Source organism: Artemia franciscana, chromosome 13 (genome assembly GCF_032884065.1).
Source record: "Artemia franciscana chromosome 13, ASM3288406v1, whole genome shotgun sequence".
Lineage (NCBI taxonomy): Eukaryota > Metazoa > Arthropoda > Branchiopoda > Anostraca > Artemiidae > Artemia > Artemia franciscana.
Window position 1 is genome coordinate 14,665,345 of NC_088875.1, and position 26,016 is coordinate 14,691,360.

At 32.6% G+C, this 26,016-nt stretch overlaps 1 protein-coding gene across 1 annotated transcript in view; it reads left to right on the forward strand.

The window, feature by feature from the left end:
- Positions 1-26,016, forward strand: part of LOC136034566 (galactosylceramide sulfotransferase-like) — a 92,194-nt gene that overhangs the window by 59,507 nt on the left and 6,671 nt on the right. The window contains exon 3 of the mRNA XM_065715809.1: positions 4,559-4,726. Within this exon, the coding sequence (XP_065571881.1) occupies positions 4,559-4,726 (168 nt within the window). The remainder of the gene's footprint in view (positions 1-4,558; positions 4,727-26,016) is intronic.

Here is a 26,016-nt window from a genome sequence, read left to right on the forward strand (position 1 = left end):
TAATTATTTTTATTTATTACAAAACAGCTCATACAAAATGCAATGAATTTCTTACAAAAACAAAAATAGCTCTTTCAAGATACAAAACAATTTTGAAAAAATACAAATGGGTCTTTAAAAAATTTTATATATAAAACAGTTTTTCTAAAATAAAAATTTTTATAAAATTGTTAGCTGTTAACTATTTTAACTAGGTAAATTTTCACTAAAGTTAAACTTTAGTCTGTTTAGGTTAGTTAGATTGCCGATTTTAACTAAACAAACTTATCTAAATGCATTAAATGACATCTAGGTCATGTCGGTGTGCCAACTTACCCTAAATTAAGCTAGTTTAAAAGGGTTAAAAGTCAACTTGGGGTTATGTAGCCTATTTCAAAATTTTTAACAGCTAGCTGCTTTGTAAATATCAATATGTATTTTTTTAAGAAATAATTTTGTGTTCTTAAGAACATATTTTTTATTTTTCAAGGAATATTCTGTATTTTATAAAAGGCATTTAGAGTATATTAATAACAATTTTTTTTTGTCAAAACTGTTTTAATTTTGGAAGAACTATTTTGCATTATGTCTCTTTTCAAGGTGTTATCAATTGATTAATAACAGAGGATTTACTTCTTTATCCACCTTTAATTAACTTAAAAATATTATTTCAATGATCAAAAGATATTCATCTGACATAAAAAAGGCTAAAATTTCCCCTTCAAAATCCAAAGGATTTTCAATTTCCATAGGACCTAGTCTTAGAGATTTTATCTAGTAACATATTCGAGAAACTGTTTGTGTAGGCGTGCCTCTTCAAAAGTTAACAAACAAGCACTTGTCCAATGAGAGACTAATAGCTATTCCCGCCATTTTTTCGTGCCGTATACCCAAATACTTGAAAAACAATAGATATCTCCTTTCTCGTGCAAGTCCAGGGGACTTAGTGGTCATTCATCAATCATGAAACATGGTAGCGCACCCACGACTCTAAGCAGAAAAGCCTATTAGGCTTAGTTCATCTATCGACCTGTGAATCCGAGAAAATTCAGTCACCCATTTTACATACTAGTCCAGTGAATAATATCGGTCACGGGTCAACCCAAAATCTATATCATCCCTTAGAACTATGACTATCTATTTTAGCTCAGCCCTAAAATGGACGGATGATGGATTATATAGCAACAAATGAAAACAACATCATTTTTTAACAATCCTGAAAACGGCTTAGGCTAGATTTGCCTTTAACTCTGGCTATCTGTTTTGAATTTTCCTAGAATTAGCCAGGACTTGATGGCAACTTGATTTTAATTTAAAAGTTAACATAAACAATTATCGATAGGGGCGTAAATCGTACCTTCAATGACTACAAGTAGAGGGAAAACCATCGCACTATATTTGATTAGTAGCAACTGCAAAAAACATCTTTCAAGAGGAGGGGCAACTCTAATACTGCTTGTGACAAGTAAAACCTAGCATTAACCACTTTCATTTAAAAAAAGTTAGGGATAACTAGGACTAATTCGATGAAAAGTGTACCCCTATCTAGACCGTAACCTCTATAGAGGCAATGCTACTCTTTTTGTCGCTATGAGTTTCTTACAAATGCTACTGTAGATCGTGAAACTGTGTCGTAGCCTAAACATTTAAGAATTTCAGCATTAAAACTATCAGTAAAGCTCACATATTTTTATTAAGAAATAAGTTATACTTAAATTGTAAGAATAGTTCTTCCAGTTGTCTTGCAATTTTGCTCCTTACCACTACTTCTACCTACAGCCACCTGATAATAGATCTAATCTTAGTTGTAAGCTAAACTCTATAAAATGAAATTGCCATTACGCATGAATCAGCACAAGTTCCTGAGAATTGACCAAATATATTAAGCCAATCATAATCTCTACAGAATGATGAAACTTCCCTTCAAAAATTTCTAACGTTTGACCTATGAATCGTTAAAGAATATAATGTTAATTTTATTTTTAAAATGTTACTTATTGTTGTACTTTTGCATAATCTATTTTATAGTTTTTCAATATTTTCTTGAAATTTTTGAAAGCTAAGAAAACTAAAACAATTTTGATTTAAAATTTGGTTTCCTTTTCTTTTACTGAACTATTATATCCAATTACCATTTATTACCAGGCAAAACGAAATTTTCTTATTGTTATGTTTTAAAAGTAGACGTTTTCATGGCAAATTTATAAGTGAAATATCTCGCAAATTCTAAGATTTAATTGAACAACAAGTATCAAAATCAAAGCATCAATTTATTACACTTAACCATTTGAGATAATTCGCTGATTTACTTTTGCGGTAACCTGCATGCACATAGTTTATTTGATCTTGGAAAAATCCACCTCACCGTCCACTGAAGGTTCCAAATTATTATCTTTACCTTTTTCTAAGATATTAGAGATATGACTTGACAACCTAAATGGAATTAGTTTCTTTCCATCAAATTGAATTTACACAAGAAATTCCTTTAAAGTGTTAACCTGACAACTTTAGCCTTTCTTCAATATTACAGATATTCATTTACCAAAAACCAGATGTAAATATTGTCGTTTGATTTAGTTGAATTTTTCCCTTCAACTTTCCTACTTAAGCGGGGGAGGGGGGGGGGTCTGGAAACCTTTTTTATTTTTATTCTTAAAAGGAGGGTCGCTACTCTCAACTTGCAACCGAAATATTCCCTTCCAAAGTTAGTGATATTATTTCTTTCATGGGAAGCAACACTAGGCAAAGATAATAAAAATAAAGGTAGTTTATTTTTGAATTTTGATGCCTCCTAACCAATGAAAACGCTACATCATTTCATTTGACAATTTTTATGAGCCTTTTTCAGCTTTCTAGTGATCATTCACTATTTAACATGTGTCTAGAGAAAAAACATCATATCGAGAGATAGGTTACTGTACCAAGTCTACATTGTATTGGTTGTCTATTATTTTGTTAAATAAATAAAAAGAAATTTTTCTAACCGCAAGGAAGGAGCGACAATAAAACTTAAAACGAACAGAAATTATTCCGTATATGAGAGGGGTCGTCCCCTCCGCAACGCCTCGCTCTTTACGCTAAGATTTGAATCTTTCTCACAACTATACTTCTTAAAACAATAAGAAATTGTAGGTAAAGAGCGAGTGTTTGAGAAGGGGACAGCCCCTTTCATATACGGAATAATTTCTGTTGTTTTAAGTTTCAATTTTACTCCTTACTTCCAGTTAAAAAAAAGATTATTTAATTTCTGAGCGTTTTGAACTAATACTTGTTTTTATTTTGGTTCATCCCATAGGAATAATAAAAATATAATTTGAATATGATTTTTTTTTGGCTAAATGCCTTTCTCATAGTTTTCATCGGACTATTTTGATAAAAAAAAGGGTGGAAGAGGAGGCCTAGTTGTCCTCGGTATTGTGGCGTATTGTAGAAGAGTTATTATGGAGTAGACAAATCCTTTTATATACGTAATAATTTTTGTTCGTTTAAGGTTGTAGTGCTGCTCCTTACTTCCAGCCAAAAAACTTTTTTAGTTATTTTTTCATGTTTTTTTAAAATAATGCTTGAAAATCCTGCAGCCTCTTCATAGAAACTTCCTTTCCTCATGAAAAAATCCTTCATGGAAAGATCATCCCACGTAATCCCCTCCCCGACCCACCCCATCCACCCTCAACATGAAAAAGTGGCCCTAAAAAAGTCTGTACACTTCCCAATAGCCATTACTATACATGAACAATGGTCAAATTTTGTAACTTCCAGCCCCTCCCTCGGGAACTATAGGGGATTAAATTGTCTCGAAGGATATAATTATTAAATTCTAAAATATGTTGAACAAAATGGCTACCTCAAAATTTTTATAAGGTTATTTTGGGGAAAATAAACGGCGGAGGAGGACTAGGTGCCCTACAATTTTTTGGTGACTTAAAAAGGGCAGTAGAAATTTTAAATTCCTTTTAGAATGATCCATCGTTTGACATTCTAGGACCAATGGGTCGATAAGATCAACCATCGGAAAAAAACAACAAATAAACACGCATCTATGATCTGCCTTCTGGTAAAAAATACAAAATTCCATATTTTTGTAGATAGGAGCTTAAAACTTCTACAGTAGGGCTCTCTAATACGCTAAATGTGATGGTGTGATTTTTGTTTATATTATATGACTTTTAGGGTATGTTTCCCTCTATTTTATAAAATAAGGCAAATTTTTTCAGGCTCGTGTGGGTAAGACTAAACGTGATGAAGCTTGTATCTTTAACATAAGCATGAAAATGTATTTCTTTTGATAAGACTATCGGTATCAAATTTTGATTTTTTTGAGTTATGGTTGCTATTGAGCCGGGCCACTCCTTAAAACAGTTCGTTACCCTGAACAGTTTGATCATTCTACAATTTACTTTTCTCTCTCCTCAAAATCTTATGGTTTCAGGCTTAGCTGAAATAAAAGCTTCATTTCTTTTTCTTAGGTCATTTATTTTTCAAGCTTTTCTTGAACTTTATTTAGCTGTTTTTGGCCTAGAATTACAGAACTGCTGAATCAGCATTTACTTTGATTTTTTCCAATAAATCTTATTTTCAGGAATTTTGAAAAGCTGCTAACTAAGCAGATAAGACAAGAAGTCAAAATTCTACAAAAAATGAATATCAGACTAAGAGACTTTTGCCGAGTCAGAACAATTATTGTTCATGAGAAAAGTCCTTTACTGAGGTTTGGAACATATAAGCTTGAACAATGGAGAAGCTATGGGTATGTGTCTTTAGTGTTTCACATTATAAGAAGTTCTACTGAATAGGTCGTGAACAATAGAAAATATTCAAACACTGACTTAACAGAATTGGGTAGGTCAGGTGTTACTTACAAGGTCTCTATCTTAGGATTTAGTATAAGGTCTTCATAAAATTGAATTGAAAATTGGAAATTTTCTATTACTTATAAGTATTTTGATGCTCTATTCATTAGGAATATGTAAGAAATCGCTTCAGAATACAATCATATACCTACTGTTGTTCTCATTACCTAAAAAGGAGTTTTATAAATTATTCTAAATAAAGCCCTCACTACCAGGGTAAAACCCAATAGCTATATCTATGAATCAATAGAGATCAACAATAATCTGAGCTAAGAATTTGGACACTACATAATGCTCTAGTATGAAAGTTTTTTTAAGGTGCATGTCGAATTTTGGTGACTCTTTTGCTTTCAATGAAAATATTTATATCCTTAATTTATGGGCAAAACTTTATATTGAGAGGTCTGAAAGATACGGTGAGTTCAACAACGATCTGCGTTATGAATCCGAGGTGAAGCAGTTGAAGGTCGAATAAACGCGTACTAGAAAAGCTAATTTAAACAAAGACCAGGTAACTAATTCATTTTGAAACCTCTATTACAGTGTGTCATTCCTACCAAGGAATATCACAAATGAAATCCTGAGGTCCAAAATCCTGGGGGAAAAAGAAAATCTACAAATTAACCACCATTGCAGGGAAAATATAAAAATTGACTTTCCGATATTTCCAATAACAAAACTGTTTGTTATTACATCGGATTCCAAAAAAACAACTAAGATTACAATTTAAAAACAGACTACATTCAAGACCAAAACCTTTCTTTTGGTATATCCAATCAAGACAATTCATTATAGAAGAAGCCTAAGGAGAAAATTCGAAAGAAGCTTACTTGATTAGATATTAAAAGAGTCCAAAGCAATTGGAGGGTAGCCATCCCCTATCCCCCATTATTTCTGCAATTACATCAAAACTGAATTTTGATATAGCTATTTTGTTAGCCGTGGCTTAAAGGTCTAGTAAATATGCCTTTTAGAATTCTAAGCCCAACCCCTACCCATCAAGGTAAGGGCCATTGGTTATCCCAGTTGCTCATTATGAGTATCTAAAGTCTTTATCGAAGGGTCGTATAGACTTCTGAAATGATGAAGTTGAATAAAACTCAGAAGATTTTGTGCCTTTTTTAAGCTAGTCATTCCCAATGTTCTCTTTCCCCCCATTACATCCAGTAGAAAATTTGAGATGGCAGTTTTATTCAAAATAATTCAAAGATAATATGTCAGGGTAAAAAGGGTTAAAAAAACAGAGTGAGGGGAAAAGGGGTTTTAAATTGTGTCCTGGTAGCATACAAGGTTTGTATAGAAAGGTAATAGCAAAAACTATGGAGGAGGCTAATTTAATTTGATATTGAAAGTTCTAGATCACTTTTAAGAGTCAAAAGTGATGGAAGGTAACTAGCCTCCCCAAAGCCTTCTTTATTCCAAAAAAGTTTGAAAAATTTTTTTGAAGCAGCCATTTTGTTCAAAATAGTTCAATGAACATATAAAAATGTCTTCAAGATTGACAAAACCCACCAGAAACCAGCTGCAAGGGTTTTAAGTTATACCCCGGGGACACGTAAGGGTCATATGTAATGTGTTGCTGTTTTAACCTAGAACGGGCTGAATTGATTTGAAATCTCTTACCAATAAAAAGATCCCATTACCTTGGTAAAACCCACTAGCCATATCTATGAATCAATAGAGATCAACAATTATCTGAGCTACGAATTTGGAGACTACCTAACTTTTAGCATGAAAATTTTTTTTAGGGTGTATGTTGAATTTTGGTGGCTCTATTACTTTAAACAACAATATTTAAATGCTTAATTTATGGGCAAAAACTTTATTCTGAGCGGTTTGAAAGATTCGCTCAGTTCAACAACAATCTGCTTTACAAATCCGAGCTAAAGTGGTTGAAGCTCGATTAAACGGTTTGCTAGAAAAACTAGGTCTAACAATGACCAGGTAACTAATTCATGTTGAAACCTCTACAACAGTGTGTCCTTCCTACCAAGGAATATCACAAAAGAAATCCTGGGGTCCACAGTCCTGGAGCGAAAAAGAAAATCTACAAATTCACCGCTATTCAAGGGAACATACAAAAATTGACTTTTCCGATATTTACAATAACAAAACTTTTTGTTATTATATCGAATTCCAGAGAATAAACTGGACTAACAATTTAAAAACAGATTACATACAAGCCCAAAACCCTTTTTTGTATATCCAATCAAAACACTTTATCATAGAAGGAGCCGAAGTAGAAAATTCGAAAGACGCTTATTTGATTAGGTATTAAAAGAGTCCAAAGCGATTGAAGGGTAGCCATTCCCTCACCCCCATTATTTCTCCTATTACATCCAAACAAAATTTTGAGATAGCTATTTTGTTAGCAGTAGCTGAAAGGTCTAGTAAATATGTGTTTGGGAACTCTACACCCATCCCATATCAACCAAGGAAAGGGCCATTAGTTATACTAGTTGTTCATTATGATTATCTAAGGTTTTTATGGAAGAGTGGTCGTATAGGCTTCTGAGGGGACGAATTTGATTAAAATCAGAAGTTGTCATGCCTATTTTAAGCTAGCCCTCCCCAATGTTCTCTTTCCCCCCATTACATCCAGTAGAAAATTTTAGATGGCCTTTTTATTCAAGAAAATTCAAAAATTATGAGTCAGGGTCAACAGGATTTAAAAAAATCAGAAGGGGTATTGTACAAAATATGGAGGAGGCCAATTTAATTGGATAAAGAAAGTTCTAGGTCACTTTTAAAATTCAAAAGTAATGGAAGGTAACTAGCCTCTCCAAAGCCTTCTTTAATCCAAATGTGTCTGATAAAAATTGTAAAGTAGCCATCTTGTTCAAAATAGTTCAAAGAACATATAACAATGTCAATAGGGTTGACACAACCCACCAGAAAACCGCTGCAAGTGTTTTTACCTATAACCCAGGGAGACATAGGGTTCTTATGGAATGTACTGCCGTTTTAACCTAGGACGGGATGATTTGATTTGATATCTCTATATTCTAGCATCCATTTTAGATTGAAAATTATCCGAAGGGAACCAATCCTTTCCACTCATCATTTCTCGAGACACATTCATTCAAAATTTTAGGCGAACTATTTTGTTCAGCATTTTGAAATATTTTCCGAGATCTCAAACTCCAACACCCATCACTGCATAAGCTTTAAGTTAGGCAATTCGTTCATTGTTTGAACAAGGTATATGTTATTGATAAATGATGGAATATTTAACCATTAATTTTAAAAAAAACAGATGGCATTCAGGTGAGCCTTTCTGAGAATTTCGAAGAAGTGATAAACTAAATCAAAACACGTCAAGTGTATACGGGTAGTCAAAAAGGCGTAACTCGGAATTCACTAGATATATTATTTTTGATCTTTCAGAAAATGATATGGGAGACGATCATTTGACCAAAAAGGCCATATTTGAACGCTTCTTCTGCTAAAACTACTGCTTTTGTAGCAAGTAGTACCGTTGCTGAGAATTTTTAAATGAATATCTGAGGAAACGTTGACAGGAAAGTTAAATTATATTGAAACATACTACGTGCATACAGATTGCAGATACAGTGAACAGTGAAAATGAACTCTGATTATGTAAATTGTCTAAAGGGTGACAAATCAAAATTTCAAAGACGGCTTAAAATATTAAGTTAGACTTTCCAGGGTAAGTTGTTGCAGATTTTGAACAAGCCAGTATACACTATGTTCATGCTTTCAACACTAAATCTATGGTTGCTGTAAATAGTGAAACTAAAGGTTTTAAGGTGAAGCTCTGATGGACGTTACGAGGGGTAATGGTTCAATTTAACGGAAGGGCTGAATGCATTTAGGTTGTTTTCAAAGGGTATATAAGAAGTATCATAGGCGTTGGTGCTCCATCATGGCTTGTAATATCATTGAAGCTTTTAAAGAAGTTAATTTGAGTGTATATTGTAAGTTCTAGTGACCTCTTTGAGTGTCAAAAGTGGTTAAGTGGAAAGTAGCTCTCTTCCTTCGTCTATGGCTTTCTAGACACACGAAATCAAAATTTGTTGAAAGGCATTTCTTTAGTATAGTTGAACAGTCCAGTAACATTTTTTCTAGAGATTTTGGGTATGGCAACCACGAACAATTATGTATTTTGCTAGATGTTTTTTAAATGTAAATGAAAAGGAACTAAGTGTTTGTTGGTTGCAAATAAGAAATCTTTGCAATATCCTAAGAACGACTGAGAGTAATAAACTAAAATGTTCAGGGATGTTACCATGAGTACTTCTGCTCTTGAAATGTAACTAAATCAAAAGAATTTGAGCGTATCCAGATTGTTAAAAAACAAAAATTTCTTGGGAAGGGTAGTATGTTTTATTTTTCAAGTCTACTAGGGGCGGTAAAAAACTTCAATAAACGATTCTATTTGTGAAAAGATTTGTATAGATTTCATACTCTTTAAAACTGTTGATAAAGTTATTTTGACCTAAAAAAGGAAGCCAAACCATGGATTCCTTTAAAAAATGAAAAAAATACAAAATATTATTTTCTTTTCCCATGAAAAAGACTATCAAACAGTTCATGGTAACTAACTGTAAGCATGCTACCTGGCTTAATAGAAACTGTAACTCAAAGGAAAGGAATTTTGATACCAAAAGTTAAGTAAAAACATGGAATCGTTAAGCTGATTTTTAATTTATAAGTTTCATCAAGTATAATCTTGCTTATCAAATGTTACGACCATGAGAAAATTCGCCTGATTTTCAAATAAGAAAAAACACCACATGAAAGTCATAGAATCTTAATGAAAATTACATCATCAGATTCAGTGTATCAGAAAACCATAATTTAGAGATTTCAAGATCGTATCTGCAAAACTCTGGACTTTTAATATTTTACCAAAAGAAAGATCACGGATGGGTATTTATTTGTTTTCTTTTTCTCAGGGATGATCGTATCAACCCAGTGATTCTAAAATGGTGCAAGAAGGCTCATTCAAACTGAAATTAAAAATTCAAGTGCCCTTTATAGTGGCCCAATTATTGGAGGGCAACTAGGTCCCCTCCTATGCTCTTTTTCCCCACAGTTATTGGATCAAAATTTTTGATAGCCATTTTATTCAACCCAGTTCATTTAGATATACTAAGTATTAGGTTGTCAAAAAGCATAGATAGACTCTTTTGGAAGTGATATTAAGTTTTATTTATGACTTCAACTTCAGGAGTTATAAAATCAAATAAAAAATACAATTTTTGTCAGAAAAAAATGTTGAAAAGTTTCTCCGACATACAAATGGCAACCAATAATATGGTTTCCTATTGTAAAAACTGAAAAAAAAAATAAATATTGACTTTTCCATGAAAAAGAATATGTCAATCAGAAAAGAACAGAAATTAATTTGTGTCACTTTTACTACAAAACAGGTATTTTAAATAAAAGTAAAGAGCTCCACGAAGCCAAGAACGGGCAAAAATGAAGTCAAAAATCTTCCAAGCATAAAACTACCACAAATCACTATCAATAAGCAATTAAAACTCGAGACAAACAGAAACTACGACCAATGGGTAAGTCAAACTACAAACGAGCAAAAATTGATATGATTTGGACAGGTAGCCCTCATGCTTTCTCAAGAACAGACCAAAATTAGCACCTTAGTGAAAAAAAAAATACGTTTGAAATGTAATAAATTTTCTTACTTTCATAAACAAAAAATTTCCAAACTTGTAAGCAGTTAATATCAGTATATGTCAATTAGACTGAATAATCCACAGTTATTTTTTTGTTTTTTGTTTGTTTTTTTTTCAGTAAAGCGAAAATTGTGTTCTGGTCTTAAGAATCTGCCCTACTCGTATTAGTTTTTGCTCATTTTGAGTTTGACTTATGAATACATAATGAATGCATAATCTGCGCGTAGAAATCTACAATTTTATGATATTACGTAATTTTAAAGTCCAGAACAATGTTATGTTTTACCCTTGTAACATGAAAAAAATCCAAATTTAGTTTTCACGCTTCAAGAGCTAGCGTTTAATTGTATTGGGATTGTGGATGAGCTGACAAAGTTGTGTTGGCGTAAGGCAACTTAGTGGTGAAGTAGCGCCAGATGCAATGATGTAGAATTATAAACTTTGTCACAATAATGAAGAAAAAAACAAGCAGGAAGGCTGTGATACAGCCTCATAAGTATCCGCTCAGTTTTACTATTGACAGTATGTGTCATTGTATAATGAAAGGCTCATAAAGTTCTGGTCCTCTGTGAAAAGGAACTATTTCTAGTTATTTGGCTTGTCTTATAAAGGATTATGGTTTTTTAGGTTGTATCGACTGTTTTATCGAAATTTCAACTGACGAGTTCAGACGATTCAGGTTTTGGCTTCCGAGACTAATACCCCAGCGGTAGGAAAAGTGAAATTAGATGGCATAGAATTTATTTATTCAAACAGGAAGTATCGAGTAAATATATAAGGAGCAGGGCTCATGATGAATGAAGAAAATGCCCGGGTTAATTTAAGAAGCTATAATATAAAGTTAAAAAATTGAATTTTCTGTCAGGTTTCAGAATTGTAGAAATGGCTTCTCGGACATAAAATTTTGCAACCCATTTTATGGATTCTTGTATAAAAAAAACTAAAAAGATATAAAATATTAATTTCTCCTTGAAAAAGACTATGTCAATCTGAAACGAAAATAAATTAATTTATGTATCTTCTTCCTCAAACCAAGTTTTTTAAATAATAGTAAACAGCTAAATGAAGCCGGGAAGGGGCACAAAGAAAGTCAAAATCTTCTAAGTGTAAAACTACCACAAATCACTATGACTAAATGAATGAAACTCAAGACAAATAGAAACTACGACAAATTGGCAAGTCAAACCCAAAACAAGCTAAAAATTAATATTAGTTGGGCTGATAGCCCCCTTGCCTTCTCAAGACCAGAATACAATTTGCGCATTACTAAAAACAAACTATATTTGAAATGTTATTATATTTCTCACTTTCATTGATAAGAAATTGTCAAAAATTTGAAGGAATAAATATCAGAATATGTCAATTACACTGATAATCTATGGTTATTTGGTTTTTTGTTGTTTTTTGCTCAGTAAAGTGCAAATTGTGTTCTGGTTTTGAAAATCAGCCCTACTCATATTAGTTTTTGCTCATTTTGAATTTGACTTGTGAAAACATTATGAATGCATTATTCAGGCGTAGAAATCTACAATTGTATGATATTTCGCAAAGTCAAAGCCCAAGGCAATGTTATGTTTTAACCTTGTAACTTGAAAATATCCAATTAAAGTTTTCACGCTTCAAGAGCCAGCTATAGACTGAAAATCTAACATTGGTATTAATCATAGCTTTCAATAACAAACTAAATCTAAAAAAATATTGCAATATCCTTTAAATGGTGAAAGAAAAAATTTGCTCTAACCTGTCCTTCACAAATATGTAATTACTTCAATATCTTTTGCAGAATTAAAAGGGTTTAGATAAAGGATATATACATCAAGGGAGGGGTCACTTCCTTGGAGCCTTGCCCCTTTAGACATATCAAGATAAGTTCCTTCACTCACGAACATTTTTTTTGTTGAATAGCTAAAGAGAAAAAAGCTCTTGCTTGTGATCTTGATTAAACTTTTGTATTCAAGGAATTTATATTCAAATTTTAGGAGGGCAGGGCTATAGAATAGGCCCTCATAATGAATTTTATGTTTTTTTGAGTTTCTATTATTAAAAAAACATGTTCAAACATTTGATGCCAGAGCATCAAACATTTGAGGCTCTGGCCAAATATTAGGTAACAGTCTTGATTGGTAACTCTGCAGAAAAAAAAGTCCTCAGAGAATAATAGAATTACTATTAAAAATAAAATTAGTTCATAATAAAAGGCCTTAAGTCGTCCCTTTGTCAAATATGGTCGTTCCAAGTATATAGTAACATTCTTGATTTGTGACTCTGCAGAAAGAAACATCCCTATAGTAAAACAGAATTACCATTAAAATTAAAATTAGTATAAAATAAAACGTTTTAAGCTGTCTTTATTTTCAAATATCATATTTGTATTTTTGCCCATGCACCCCACACACCTATCCAACCACTAATTATCCAATATACATTCTTAAAAAATATTTTACTTCGTTCTTTATAATATTGAGATACATTATGTCCTTTTTCTTAAGATATATATGTTGAAATTTTGGCTCAGGAAACAACTCTGCAAAGTAACTTCAATAGAACTGTTCGGTATGAATAATGTTTAAAAATTTCAATAACAATGGAAGAAAATATGTTAATGATTAATAGAAACACGCTCCATTTTACAATTTAAGATCATAATTTTTTATTGTTACTTTTTACTTTGCATATATCTTAGACTATTTCTGGGACCATCAGCGGCTGGGGTGCTTTCTCAAACATAAATATATGATATTTGAAGAGATCATAAATTAAGTAATTAAATGGTAACAATTTTGTTGTTTTTTGAAAAATTCTATCTAAAATGTTACCAAATATGGCATTTGCTACTCTGGCACACCCTCCCAATAATGATGCTATAAATAACCCAAAGATACATATGCAACTTCAAATAAATACTTAAAATTGAACTCAATTTTTATGATACAGAGCATGTTCTTATAAGTCTGACGTTCAAATCTTTTTCATTGTTATCCACATTTTTAAATTATTTTAAAAGAGATAACGGTGATACAATTGATGGGTTTGGAAAATAACTTCCTACTAATAAAGACATACCTTGCATTTGTAAATGAAAAATAATAGGGAAATATTTTATTTTAGATCTCTATCTGGCACTATTAGGGGGGGGTTGACTCACAGAGAAGTATATTTTATTTATGAAAAGAGCTTTAATTTGGAATTGTAGCAGTACTGCTCTTTTGCTATTAACATGTTTCCATAAGAAGAACAGCTCTGGGGCGATTGCACCCTTGAAGTCCTGTTCTTTTACAGTCTGCATTCTGTTTCTGGATTTAGTTTTCAAACTGTCGAGCAAAAAATATCCATTCGTCAGTTGCACATATATTCACTATATAACACAAATGAATAACTTGAAACAACTGTTCATACATATTTCTTTGGTTCTTGCAAGTTTCTTTTCGAATGACTACAAAATAGATGATTCCTCTAGACATTCCTTGTCAACCGTATTAATACTATTTTCTTATCTTTTTCGAAGGGTAGACCCCTGATTTAAAATTTAACTGTCCATTACGTAAGATTTACTAAAGTTTCAAATACAAAGATTAGAAACTGTAGCCGTAGAGGCACAAGATTTCCCACGTGTATAGAAAAGACGGCATTTTGAGCCAAATTTTTTCTGGCTCAAGCAATTAAATAATGCAGAGCTCTATATCGTTGTATTTTCACTTGCTTGTTTTTTTATCACATCTGTATAAGCGAATCAAGACAGTTCACTACAAGATGGTGAGCCTGCTAAAAACTCAATAGGTCAGTGTATTATATAATACTCATATAGCAGAAAACAATTGACATCGACTTTAAACACTAAAGTGCAAGATAATGAAGCTGGGTTAACCAATCTTCAGATGCGTCCCTCCCACGATTTACATCTTATAACTTAAAAAACAGTTGAAGAGTGACAAATAGGCCCACCATAAACTCTCCTAAGACCTGTAAATCCATACTTCTGTTAAATGAAACTCTTTGTTCAGTATACTGACCTTATGTACGATTAAAAAATAAAACAAGCTTTGTTAACTAAAAATAAGATGAACATTTCGTTTCAATTATTCATTTGCGGAGAGCCAAAATAAAAACATGCATTGATTCAAAACATTCAGAAATTAAATAAAAAAAACAAGTTTTTTTATGGAAACTAAGGAGTGACATTAAAACTTAAGACGAACAGAAATTACTTCGTATAAGAAAGGGGTTGCTTCTTCATCAACGCCCCGCACTTTATGCTAAAGTTTTTTACTGTTTTAAACTAAAAACAAAGAGTTAAGAGAAAGAATCAAACTTTAGCGTAAAGAGTGGAGCGGTGATGACGAAGCAGCCCCTTTCATATACGAAGTAATTTCTGTTCGTTTCAAGTTTCGATATTGCTCCTTACTTTCCGTTAAAAAAACTTTTTTTTTATTTAATAAAAGAAAGAGACTACAAGCAAGCTCATTGAGCCTTTGCAAATTAACATGATAAATTGCTTCAGCATTTTTGGGTTGAAACTGATTATTCCTTCAGAATAATCCGAAAGTGACTATTTTTTTGTCCTGTTATTTTGGTAGTATTCAAAGGGACAAGCTGAAAAAATTCTTTACATTGATGTAGAAATGACATCCTGATCCTTAGAAGGCAAAGGGGTTGGTCATAATTCTGGCTAAGGCACTTTCTGTTCGTTTTACGTTTATCTTAATAATTTACAATAATTTTGATTTATTTTTGTCAAATTCATTTAATCATAGTGACTTGTGTTCGTTTTTATCTTGAATTATTTTTTTCTGTGAACTTTTCTTTGACAAAATCTTTTGTTAATTTTTTTTTCAATAATCTTATATGAAGAGAAGCCTCTTAGATGAGTTTCATTTTCATTACATTTCAAAAAAATGCAGGGCATTTATGAGGTATAGATGGTGGTATTTCTACTTTGATTTGTGGTTTTTTTCACGATTTATGTTTTCCTTGATTACTTGTTAGATTTTCTGATCATTTGGGGCCTCCTTTATTCATTGATAATAACTTTTGGTAAGTGCAAGTCTAAACTATTCCGTAACTTTGTTAATGCTAGTTTGTTTCTAGGTAAAGCTCTTTGGATAAATTATTTAGCACTGTCAAATATGTTTTATGGGGGGGGGGGAACTCGGTGGCAGATAGGTTAAGAAAACAGCTTTAATTGTATTGGAATTGTGGATGAGCTGACAAAGTTGTGTTGGCGTAAGGTAACTTACTGGTGAAGTAGCGACATATGCAATGATGTAGAATTAAAAACTTCATCACAATAATGATGGAAAAAACAAGCAGGAAGGTGGTGATACAGCCTCACAAGTATCAACTCAATTTTACTATTGAGCACATGTTTCATTGCTTAATAAAGGCTCTTAAAGTTCTAGTCCTGTGTGAAAAGGAACTATTTCTAGTTATATGGTTTATCTTATGAAGGATTGCGTTTTTTGATGTTGTATCGACTATTTTATCGAAATTTCAACCTACGAGTTCAGAATATTTGGATTTTGGCTTCCGAGACTAATACGTAGGAAGCGGTAGTAAGCGTGAAATTAGGTGGCATATAATTTATTTACTCAGACAGGAAGGATCGAGTAAATATATGAGGAGCCTGGCTCATGATGAATGGAGAAAATGCTAAGGTCAACTACAGAAGCTATAATATTGAGTAGAAAAATGAAATTTTCTGTCAGGATTGAGAATTGTAGAAAATGCTTCTCGGACATACAATTTCCAACCCATTCTATGGATTCTTATATAAAACTACAAAGATACAAAATATTAATTTTTCTATTAAAAAGGCTATGTCAATCTGAAACGAACAGAAATTAATTTATGTAGCTTTTTCGTCAATTTTTTTTTTAAATGAATGTAAACCTCCATGAAGCCAACAAGGGGCAAAAAGAAAGTAGAAATCTTCTAAGCATAAATCTACCAAAAATCACTATCAATAAATAAATGAAATTCGATACAAATAGAAACTAAGACAAATAGGCAAAGTCAAATTCAAAACGAGCAAAAAAAATATTAGTTGGGCTGGTAGCCCCCGTGCCTTCTCAAGACCAGAAGACAATTTGCGCCTTACTAAAAAAAAACTATATTTGAAAGGTTATTACATTTTGTACTTTCATTAATAAAAAATTGTCAAAATTTGGAAGGAATAAATATCAGCATATGTCAATTATACTGATAAGCCACGGTTATTTAGTTTTTTGTTGTTTTATGCCCAGTAAAGTGCAAATTGTGTTCTAGTTTTAAGAATCAGCCGTATTCATATTTGTTTTTGGTCATTTTCAGTATGACTTGTTAATACATTATGAAAGAATAATCCAAGCGTAGATATCTAAAGTTGTATGATATTACACAACTTCAAAGTCCACAACAATGTTATGTTTTATCCTTGCAACTTGAAAAAAATCTAATTATAGTTTTTCACACACTTCAAGAGCTAGCTATAGACTGAAAATCTTACATGGGTGTTCATCATAGCTTTCAATAAAAAACTAAACCAGGAAAATAATTGCAATTTTCATTAAATGGTGAAGAAAAATTTGCTCTAAACTGTCCTAAACAAATTTGTAATTACTTTAACATTTTCTGTAGAATTAAAAGAATTGAAAAGAAGGATGTATAGATTTAGGGAGATCTTTATTCATTGGGGTCAGGCCTTCTTAGAGATCTCAAGATGATTTCATTCACTCGCGTATTATTTTTTTGTTGAATAGCTAAAGAGGAAAAAAACTCTGGCTTGTGATCTTGATTAAACTCTTGCAATCTGGGCATTCAAAAACAAATTTTAGGAGGGCAGAGCTATAGAATAAGCCCCTATAAGAAATTTTATGTGTTTGTATTCATACACAAAGAATTTCAAATTCCAAACAAATTTAATAAATTCAATGAAGTAACAATAAAATTTACAAATATAGGATGTATTTCCAAACACGCTAATATCATTACAGCTGATATTTTTTTTCCAAATAGTTTATATTTACTATTATATCAAATTTGTCCAACTGCATTGTTAATTAAGATTCGTATGAAAACTTTAGAAGTAAGCTGAGAACTAAAATATTATTGTTTTGAAATACTGAAAGTTTTGGTTTACCATTTTTGAATATATTCTTGCCTAAATAAAGAAAGTGGGAAGGCAAACTGTTTGTTCTTGAACAAAACTGAATTTGACGGAAATTTAAGTTTATTTTGAAGCTATTTCACTGTGTTTTTTTCCGTAGGTATCACTTTAGTATTAAAAACAGGACGAATAAGCTTTCTAATGCTGAGAAGATTTTCATTTTAATGGTCTTTTTCCAAATCAACAAATTTCTTTTTCCAAATCAACAAATTTCTCATTTTCTGGATTTTGCTGGCGATAAAAATCAAGTCAATTAGGCTAATAAAAACATTCGCTGTTTACTTCCTTATGTTCAATAAAGGTTACTTCAATGAATAAATTCAGGCATCTCTTAGTGCAAATAAACTCAGGGCCTCTTTTAAAATCTAAAGAACCAATTTGGGAAAAGATAATTTAACTATCCGTGATTTTTAAGCTAATGAAACTTTTATTCAGCTGGTTTTACATCTTTCTTTAAATTATTGATAAGTATTGCATAGTAAAGTAACCTTGAAAACTGAGAATATATTGGAGGCTGCAGTACTGCAAAATCTATAGACGAAATTAAAATATATTTGTTTTCTTTAATTTACTTTCCAGTAAGATGCTATTGAGTAACAGGCTAGGAGAGCGGCTATTATTAAGGACATTGTTTATAACAAAATGATAGTCCTATTAAATTCCCATTTGATGCTCTGCCCCAATATTAGGTATAAAAGTCTTGATTGATAACTCTGCAGAAAAAAATGAACCTAGACATTAACAGAAATACTATTAAAACTAAAATTAGCACATGATAAAAGGTCTTAAGTTGTTCTTTTTTCACATATGCTCTCTCCAAACATTAGGTAACAATCCTGATTGGGGACTCTGCAAAATGAAACGTCCTTATAGAATAGCAAAACTACTATTAAAACTAAAATTAGTACAAAATACAAGACCTTAGGTTGTCCATTTTTTAACATTTCATATTTGTATTTCTGACCATGCACCCCACACAACCATCCAACCGCTGATTATCCAATTTACATTCTTAAAAAATTTATTCCTTCATTGTTTATAGTTGTGTGACAAATTATGTCCTGTTTCTTAAAATATATATGTGTTGCAATTTTGGCTTAGGAAACCACTCTGCCAAGCTACTTCAATAGAACTGTTCGAAATAAATAATATTTAAAAATTTTAATAACAATGGAAGAAAATATGTTATAGATTAATTGAAACACGCTGCTTTTTACAATTTGAGAGCACGAGTTTTTATTGTTTCTTTTTCCTTTGTATATATTTTAAGGTTCTGTTAGGAACCATCAGGGGCTGAGGCACAAACATAAATATGTGATATTTGAAAAGATCATAAATTAAATAATTGAATGGTAACACTTTTTTTTTGTTGATGAATTTTATCTAAAATATTACCAAATATGCATTTGCTGCTCTAACAATAAACCGTCCCAATAATGATGCCATAAATAACTATAGGTTTTATACACTATTTCAAGAAAACATTAAATTTTGAAATTAATTTCTTATGTTTCACAGTATGTTTTAATTAGTCGGATGTTCAAATCTTTTTCAATGTTTTCCACATTTTTAAATCATTTTAAAAGAGATAACGGTGATACTCTTGATGGGTTAGGAATATTAATTCCTCCTAATAAGGAAATATAATGCATCAATAAATAAAAAATAATGGGGAAATATTTTATTTTGTGCTCTATCTTGCACTATTAGAGGGAGGTTGACTCACAGAGAAGCATATTTTATTTATGAATAGAACTTTAATTCGGAATTTTAGTAATACTGTTCTTTTGCTATTAACACATTTCTTTCCGAAGGGGAACTCTCCCGGTTTTCAGCTTATTAAAGAAATTAGTGACAAAATACATTTAAGATTAGATTGCTCCATAGGAATAGATCAAGTGACCATGGTATAGTTTCTTGAACAATGATAGAATACTGACGGATGATCTGAATTCTTTAAGTTAAGTTGTGAAGATTTGAGGCTATCTATCGTCTTCAAAGACCTTGAAAAGTGATTTTTGAGTACAGTCAACTTGTGAGTGCATTAGTTTAAGGGGAAAAAACGACGTAAAATCTTTTGGATGCGTCACCACATTTGTAATCTTATCAATCTTGCAATAAATTCAAATGTAAGTTCAATTATTGTAATTTAACTTTCACTGTTCCCACTAGCTTGGGTTCACTGATTTATGAAATAATTTATATGTATGGGTAAACTATTAAGCGCAAGAAACCTATATCATTCTTCAATAAAATTAATAGGATGGACAATGGAATTTTGAATATTTCATTTATTCCACATTTTTCACAATCAAAATTTTCACCATAGAAATTTACTATATAGCTTCTTATCTCACATTGTTGTACGAAAAGCAGCTTTGTCTCTTTGTCACTTATACCAAAAGTCCCTCATCAAGAGATAAATAAAATTCGACATTCAACTAGTGCTGCCAAGTAACAGCACTTTAATCGAATAAAAATTGACACCCAAAAAGAGTATTTTTCACTGTAAAGATTGAAGTCAAACAATTTGTGTGCACCGGACCCCTCCAACTCTTCTTATAACTCACGCTTCGTTACGAGCTTCAAAATCTTGATATAGACAATATCTTTCAGTGTTTTTATAGTTACAGGTAATACCTTACAATTAATTTTCATGAGTTATCTTTTATGATTTAGACCTACATCTAAACTATTATCAGAGCTCTTTTTACTTCATTGTAGTCAGTCAACTACCATAGTTATTCAATTATTCTCCCCATTTTCTGCAGTAGGTAATTTTGTACGACGTTGAACAAAATAAAGTGAAGCATAATAAATTGGTATTTATTTTCTTAACCACCTAGATTGAAACTTTAGGTGGACAAAACAGTCTCTACCTTTGCTAAGGATTCCTTTGTGCTTTCCTTTTCTCGAAAAGTCAAAATTTTGAATTCAAAAATTCCCATCTTTCAAATAATTTATTTCATACGTGTACCCTTCCAGGTACATACCAAGAAAGTGTATAGCTGTTTGTGCGACAATGATACTGCTTGAAGTCCTGTCTGTTTGAGTCTGCAGTCAATTTCTTGATTTAGTTTTAAACTGTCGAGCTAAAAAAAATATGTCAATTTGTCAATTGCACCTACATCCACTAAATAACACAAATTAAGTAAAACGTAAAAACAAATCTTCAGATGTATTTCTTTTGTTCTTGCAAATTTGTTTACGAATAGCCACAAAATAGATGACTCCTCTAGACATTCCTTGTCAACTATAATAGTACTATTTTCTTACCTTTTTCGAGGCGTAGACCACTGATATTAAATTTAACCGTCCATTATGTCATATTCTACAAAAGTTTCACCTATGAATCTCTTGAAACTGTTGCTCTAGAGGCAAAATATTTCCCAGTGTATAGACAAGACAAAATTTTGGCTCAAACAATTAAAGATTTCAGAGCTCTAAATCGTTGTGGTTTATCCTCTTTCTCGTTTTTAATTACACCTCTATAAACGAACTAAGACAGTTCACTGCAAGCTGGCAAACTTGTCCTAGACTCAATAGGTCACAGTATTGAAGGCTACTCATACAGCAAAAAATATTAGGCCTCGATTTTACACAGTCAAGTGCAAGAAAATGAGGTTTGGTCGACCAATCTTCAGATGCACCCCGTACACGATTTACATCTTATAACTTAAAAAACAGTTGAAGAGTGACAAGTAGGCCCACCACAAGCTCTCCCAAGGCCTGTAAATCCATTTTTTTACTGCTGTAACTCTTTGTTCAGTATATTGCATTTATTTAGGATAAACTAAAGAGAGTAAAAACATTCTCATTGAGCCTCTGCGAATTAACCAGATAAATTACACCAGCCTTTGTGGGTTGATGGAAACTGACTATTCCTTCTGACGAAGGGACCCCTCTTTACGTTTTATTTTTTTAGTCTTAAAAGGGAAAAAGCTCAAAATAAAAACTTTTTACATTGAAGTAGAAATGACACCCTGATCCTTAGACAGCAAAGGTGTAGGTCATACTCCTGTTGAGGGCAATTTTTGTTTATTTTACATTTATCTTGACTATTTACTATAATGTTAAATTATATTTGTCAAATGTATTTATTGATAGTGACTTGTGTCCGTTTCAATCTTGAAATTTTTTTTCTTTTAAGACTTCTTTGAAAACTTTTCCTTGAATTTTTTTTTGTTAAAAAAATATTTTCAGTAATCTTGTGTGAAGAGAGGCCTTTTAAGAAGAGTTTCATTTTCATTACATTTCAATAAGATGCAGGCCACTTTTGAGGCGTAAATGGTGGTATATCTTCTTTGGTTTGTGGAATTTTCATTATTTATGGCTTGCATGTTTAAGTGTTAGACTTTCTGATCATTCGGGGCCTCATTTATTCCTTTATAATGATTTTTGGTGGACATGAGTCTGAACTTTTCCGTAGCTTTGTTCATGCTAGTGTGTTTCTAACTAAAGGTCACTGGATAAATTATTTAGAACTGTCAAAGATGCTTCATGTCCCATCTACTTGGGATCAATCCACGTGGTCAGGTTTACATGCAATTTAGGGTGGGGGGAAGAACTTGATGGAAGAAGGGTTAAGAAAGCAGCTTTAATTCTATTGGGATGATGAATGAGCTGACAAAATTGTGTTGGCGTAAGTCAACTTCGTGGCGAATTAGCGACAGATGTAATGATGAAGAATTAAAACCTTTATTACAATAATGAGGAAAAACACAATCAGAAAGACTGCGATACAGCCTCGAAAGTATTTACACTGTTTAACAATTGAACCTATGTGTCTTTTAAACTTGTATCGACTATTGTATCGAAATTTCAGCTGACAAGCTCAGACGACTCGAATTTTTGCTTTAGAAACTAATACTCCAGCTGAAGCAAGCATGAAATTAGGTGGCATAGAACTTAGTTATTCAGACTGGAAGGATGGGGCAAATAGATAAAAAAGAGAACTCATGTTGAATAAGGAAAATCTAGGTCTTGTTTAGATCGAAAATCTATTAATAATGCAATTGTAGTCGTATGTTAAGGTATATTTATCTAGTTAAAAAAAATACAGTATTTGATCATTAAATGGCTCATAGGTTAGCCTTATAGAGGCAATTGTTGTAAAAAATCAACACTGTACTCTTCAAGCTTATATTGCCATCTTGCCGTAAAAAAATATTGCTTTTAGCAACATCTTTCGAAGGGGCTGAAAGATAGCAGTCGATTGATGCCTTCGGGGAGCTGCTGTGTGACGCGTGGCCTAAACTGTGAGAAACTAAACCAAAGCATAAGACAAACAAATGAAAAGGTAGGTAATTTCTAATCTGGAAACTGGAAATCAAATGAAAAGGTGAGAGATTCCTTGTATGTCATATGTGTATAAATATGTACAATTTAGAATTACAGTAGTTGAAAGTTCTGAAGTGTGCAAGAATTTGGATCAGTAGCAAGATACATTTCCTCATGTTGTAAAAATACAACATTGGATGATCGTGGCTCAAGATTGTGAAATGAATAACTAATTTTTGTTTCCATTCTAGATGGTGGAATCTTGCGACAGACTAAGAAAATGAGCTCAAAATAGCCAAATTGACGCAGAAGAGGCCACCAAGGAAGTTTTTGACATTCCAAAAGACATGTTGCCGGAAATATCCGACGATGATGATGCCCATGATCCAGACTTCCTGTCTCTAGAGAATCTTATTGATGATCCTGATGAAGACTTGTTGCCTCTACTGGACAATCGCCACTTCTTTTTGGAACAGGATGACGTGGAGGCTATCACTGTACCCAGTGACAATGACTCGTTGGAAACTCCACCCTCCAGTCAGCAACAGAAACCGGAAACAGCAAGGACTGGAAAATCAAAGAAGAAATCGAAAGTCCAAGAAAAGTCCTGCTGGAGAAAAGTAGAGATAGAAAGAGTTGATCTGTCTTGGAAAGGAGAGCCTCACCAAGTTCCAAGCATCTTGGATACTCCACTGAAATACTTCCAAAACTTCTTTGATGATGAAATTCTTGAGCTATTAGTTGAACAAAGTAATGTCTTTGCATTTCAAACTGAGGGATGCAACCTCTGCCTCACTGCCGAAGAGCTAAAAGTTTTCACGAGCATTATTCTATTTTTAGGGGTGATAAGAGTTCCTTATTATCGAATGCACCAGGAAGCAGCTACCAGATACCCTAAAATTGCTTTAGCAGACATGCTGGTGGAGATGCGCCGAACTCATCTTTGGACACGAAAATGGTATATGAGAATCTTCTGGCTGCTCGTTGACACAGTAGTCTGCAATAGCTGGCTTTTTTTCAGGTCAACCTTCAAAGTGCTGAATTTAAGGAGAGACGAACCAATGATATTGAGAGCCTTCAAGTCTGAAGCTGCTGCAGGGTTATATGCCTTGGCACGTGTGATGCTCCAACTTAAACGTGGTAGACCACCCGCAGATGTCAAGGCCAGTCCCAGTCCCATTTGAAGTCGCAGCCGAATCTGAACGACAATATCATCTCCAGTCAATGGACTTGATCACTGGCCAAAAAGGAATGACAAGCAGAGCCGCTGCAACGAGTGCAAATCAGGATATACCATCTTTGAATGCGAAAAATGTGACCTTCCACTATGGCTTACTGCAAAAGCCTTTCACACCAAGTAAAAATGCCCCTTTTTATATACTTGAGAGTCTAATGTTATGTTTTTACAACGTGATCTAAAATTGTAAATTTTGAACAAATCATGCAAAATTTTTTTTTTTTGTCAATAATCTGACCTAGAGATCTACATGGGAAGCGCTGGAAATTTTTAGTGGTATTCGTTCTTATAGTTGTGTGTATAGGGTTAACATGGTGTTCACATGACATTTAGACAGCTATCCTTATTGAGTAAGTAATTGAAAACAGAAGACCTACAGGGTCAATACAAGATACTGAGCTATTTAAGACTGCTGTTATAAATGTTAAAAGTAAATATGACCATAGTGCTATTTATGGTTAAGGTGCTATTTATGGTTAAGTTAAGTTTATGGCTAAGTTGCTGGTAGACTCCAAGAGCTGAATTAGAGGAAAAATTACAGGAAAAGATGAATACTAAATTGGAGAGTTTAAAGTTTGACATTGTAAAATACGAAAGAATAAATTTAAGAAAATTGAGTTTCCTAGATCGTTGATTGTGTCTTAGAGAAAAAAGCTGGGAACCTAGCTAAGAGTATTAATTTTAATGCCTTATATTTAATCAGAGATGACACTATTGCATTGTCAATAGTAGAGTCAATGTTTCGTTATCACAATTTTTTTCTTGAAGCACTTTCATATAGAAGGGAAGGTAAGAAAAAACTTCCGTGAGGGCTCATTCAATTGAAAATTTGTCATTCTATTGCCTATTTTTTGAGTCAAAAGTAATTGGAGTGCAACTAGCGGCACCCCATGACCTTTTTTGCCAAATGTATTAGATAAAAATTTTGAGTTAGTCATTTTGTTAAAAATAGTTCAGAGTTTAAATAACCAAACTCCGGCATAACCAAAACCCCTCTGAGCCCGGCAGCAAGTGTTGTAAGTTATCCTCGAAAGGCACATATGACTCTTATGGAAGGTATTCTAGTCTAATATTCAGAGATGGCTCATTAGATTGGAAATATAAAGCTCTAGTTCTACTGTCAAAATTCACAAGATATCGAAGGGCAACTAGCCCCCACGCCCTCTTTTCCATAATTGTATCAGATAAAAATGTTGAGATGGCCGCGTTGTTATAAAAAAGTTCTAAGGTCAGATAACAAAAACTACAGTGTTTACACAACCTCCTCAGTGCCTTGGGGCTGAAGTTATAAGTTACCCCCAGGGTGTGCGTTTGGCTTGTATGGAAGGAAAGCTTGTAAAGACTTTAAAAATACTCATTTTTTAGGAAATTTAAATTTCTATTTCACTTTTTGAGTATTAAAAGAGATACAAGGGCAACTAGCACCCCGATTCTATTCAATAAAAAATCTTTGATAGCTATTTTTTCGACAATAGTTCAAATGTAATATAACAAAACTCCAGTGTGGACACAAACCCCCGGGGTCTTCATGACGGCATTATAAATTATTCCCTGTTCACATAAATTTTTGTTTAAAATTTTGAGATACCCATTTTGATAAAAATAGTTCAATGGTCAGATAACAAAAACTTTGGTGTCAGCATGACCGTCCAGGAGCATATGTTGTAACATATAACCTGGGGGTATATATGGTTCTTATTGAAGATATACTCGAAAAAAACCTTAGAGATGGTTCATTTGATTGAAAATTGAAGTTTCTAGTTCACTTTCTAAGAGTCAAAAGAGATACGAGGGTTGGTGTATTAAAGTATGCCCAGGGAGCGTGTAAATTTTTTTTTGTAAGCGGTGGCTGTATAAACGTCGAAGGTG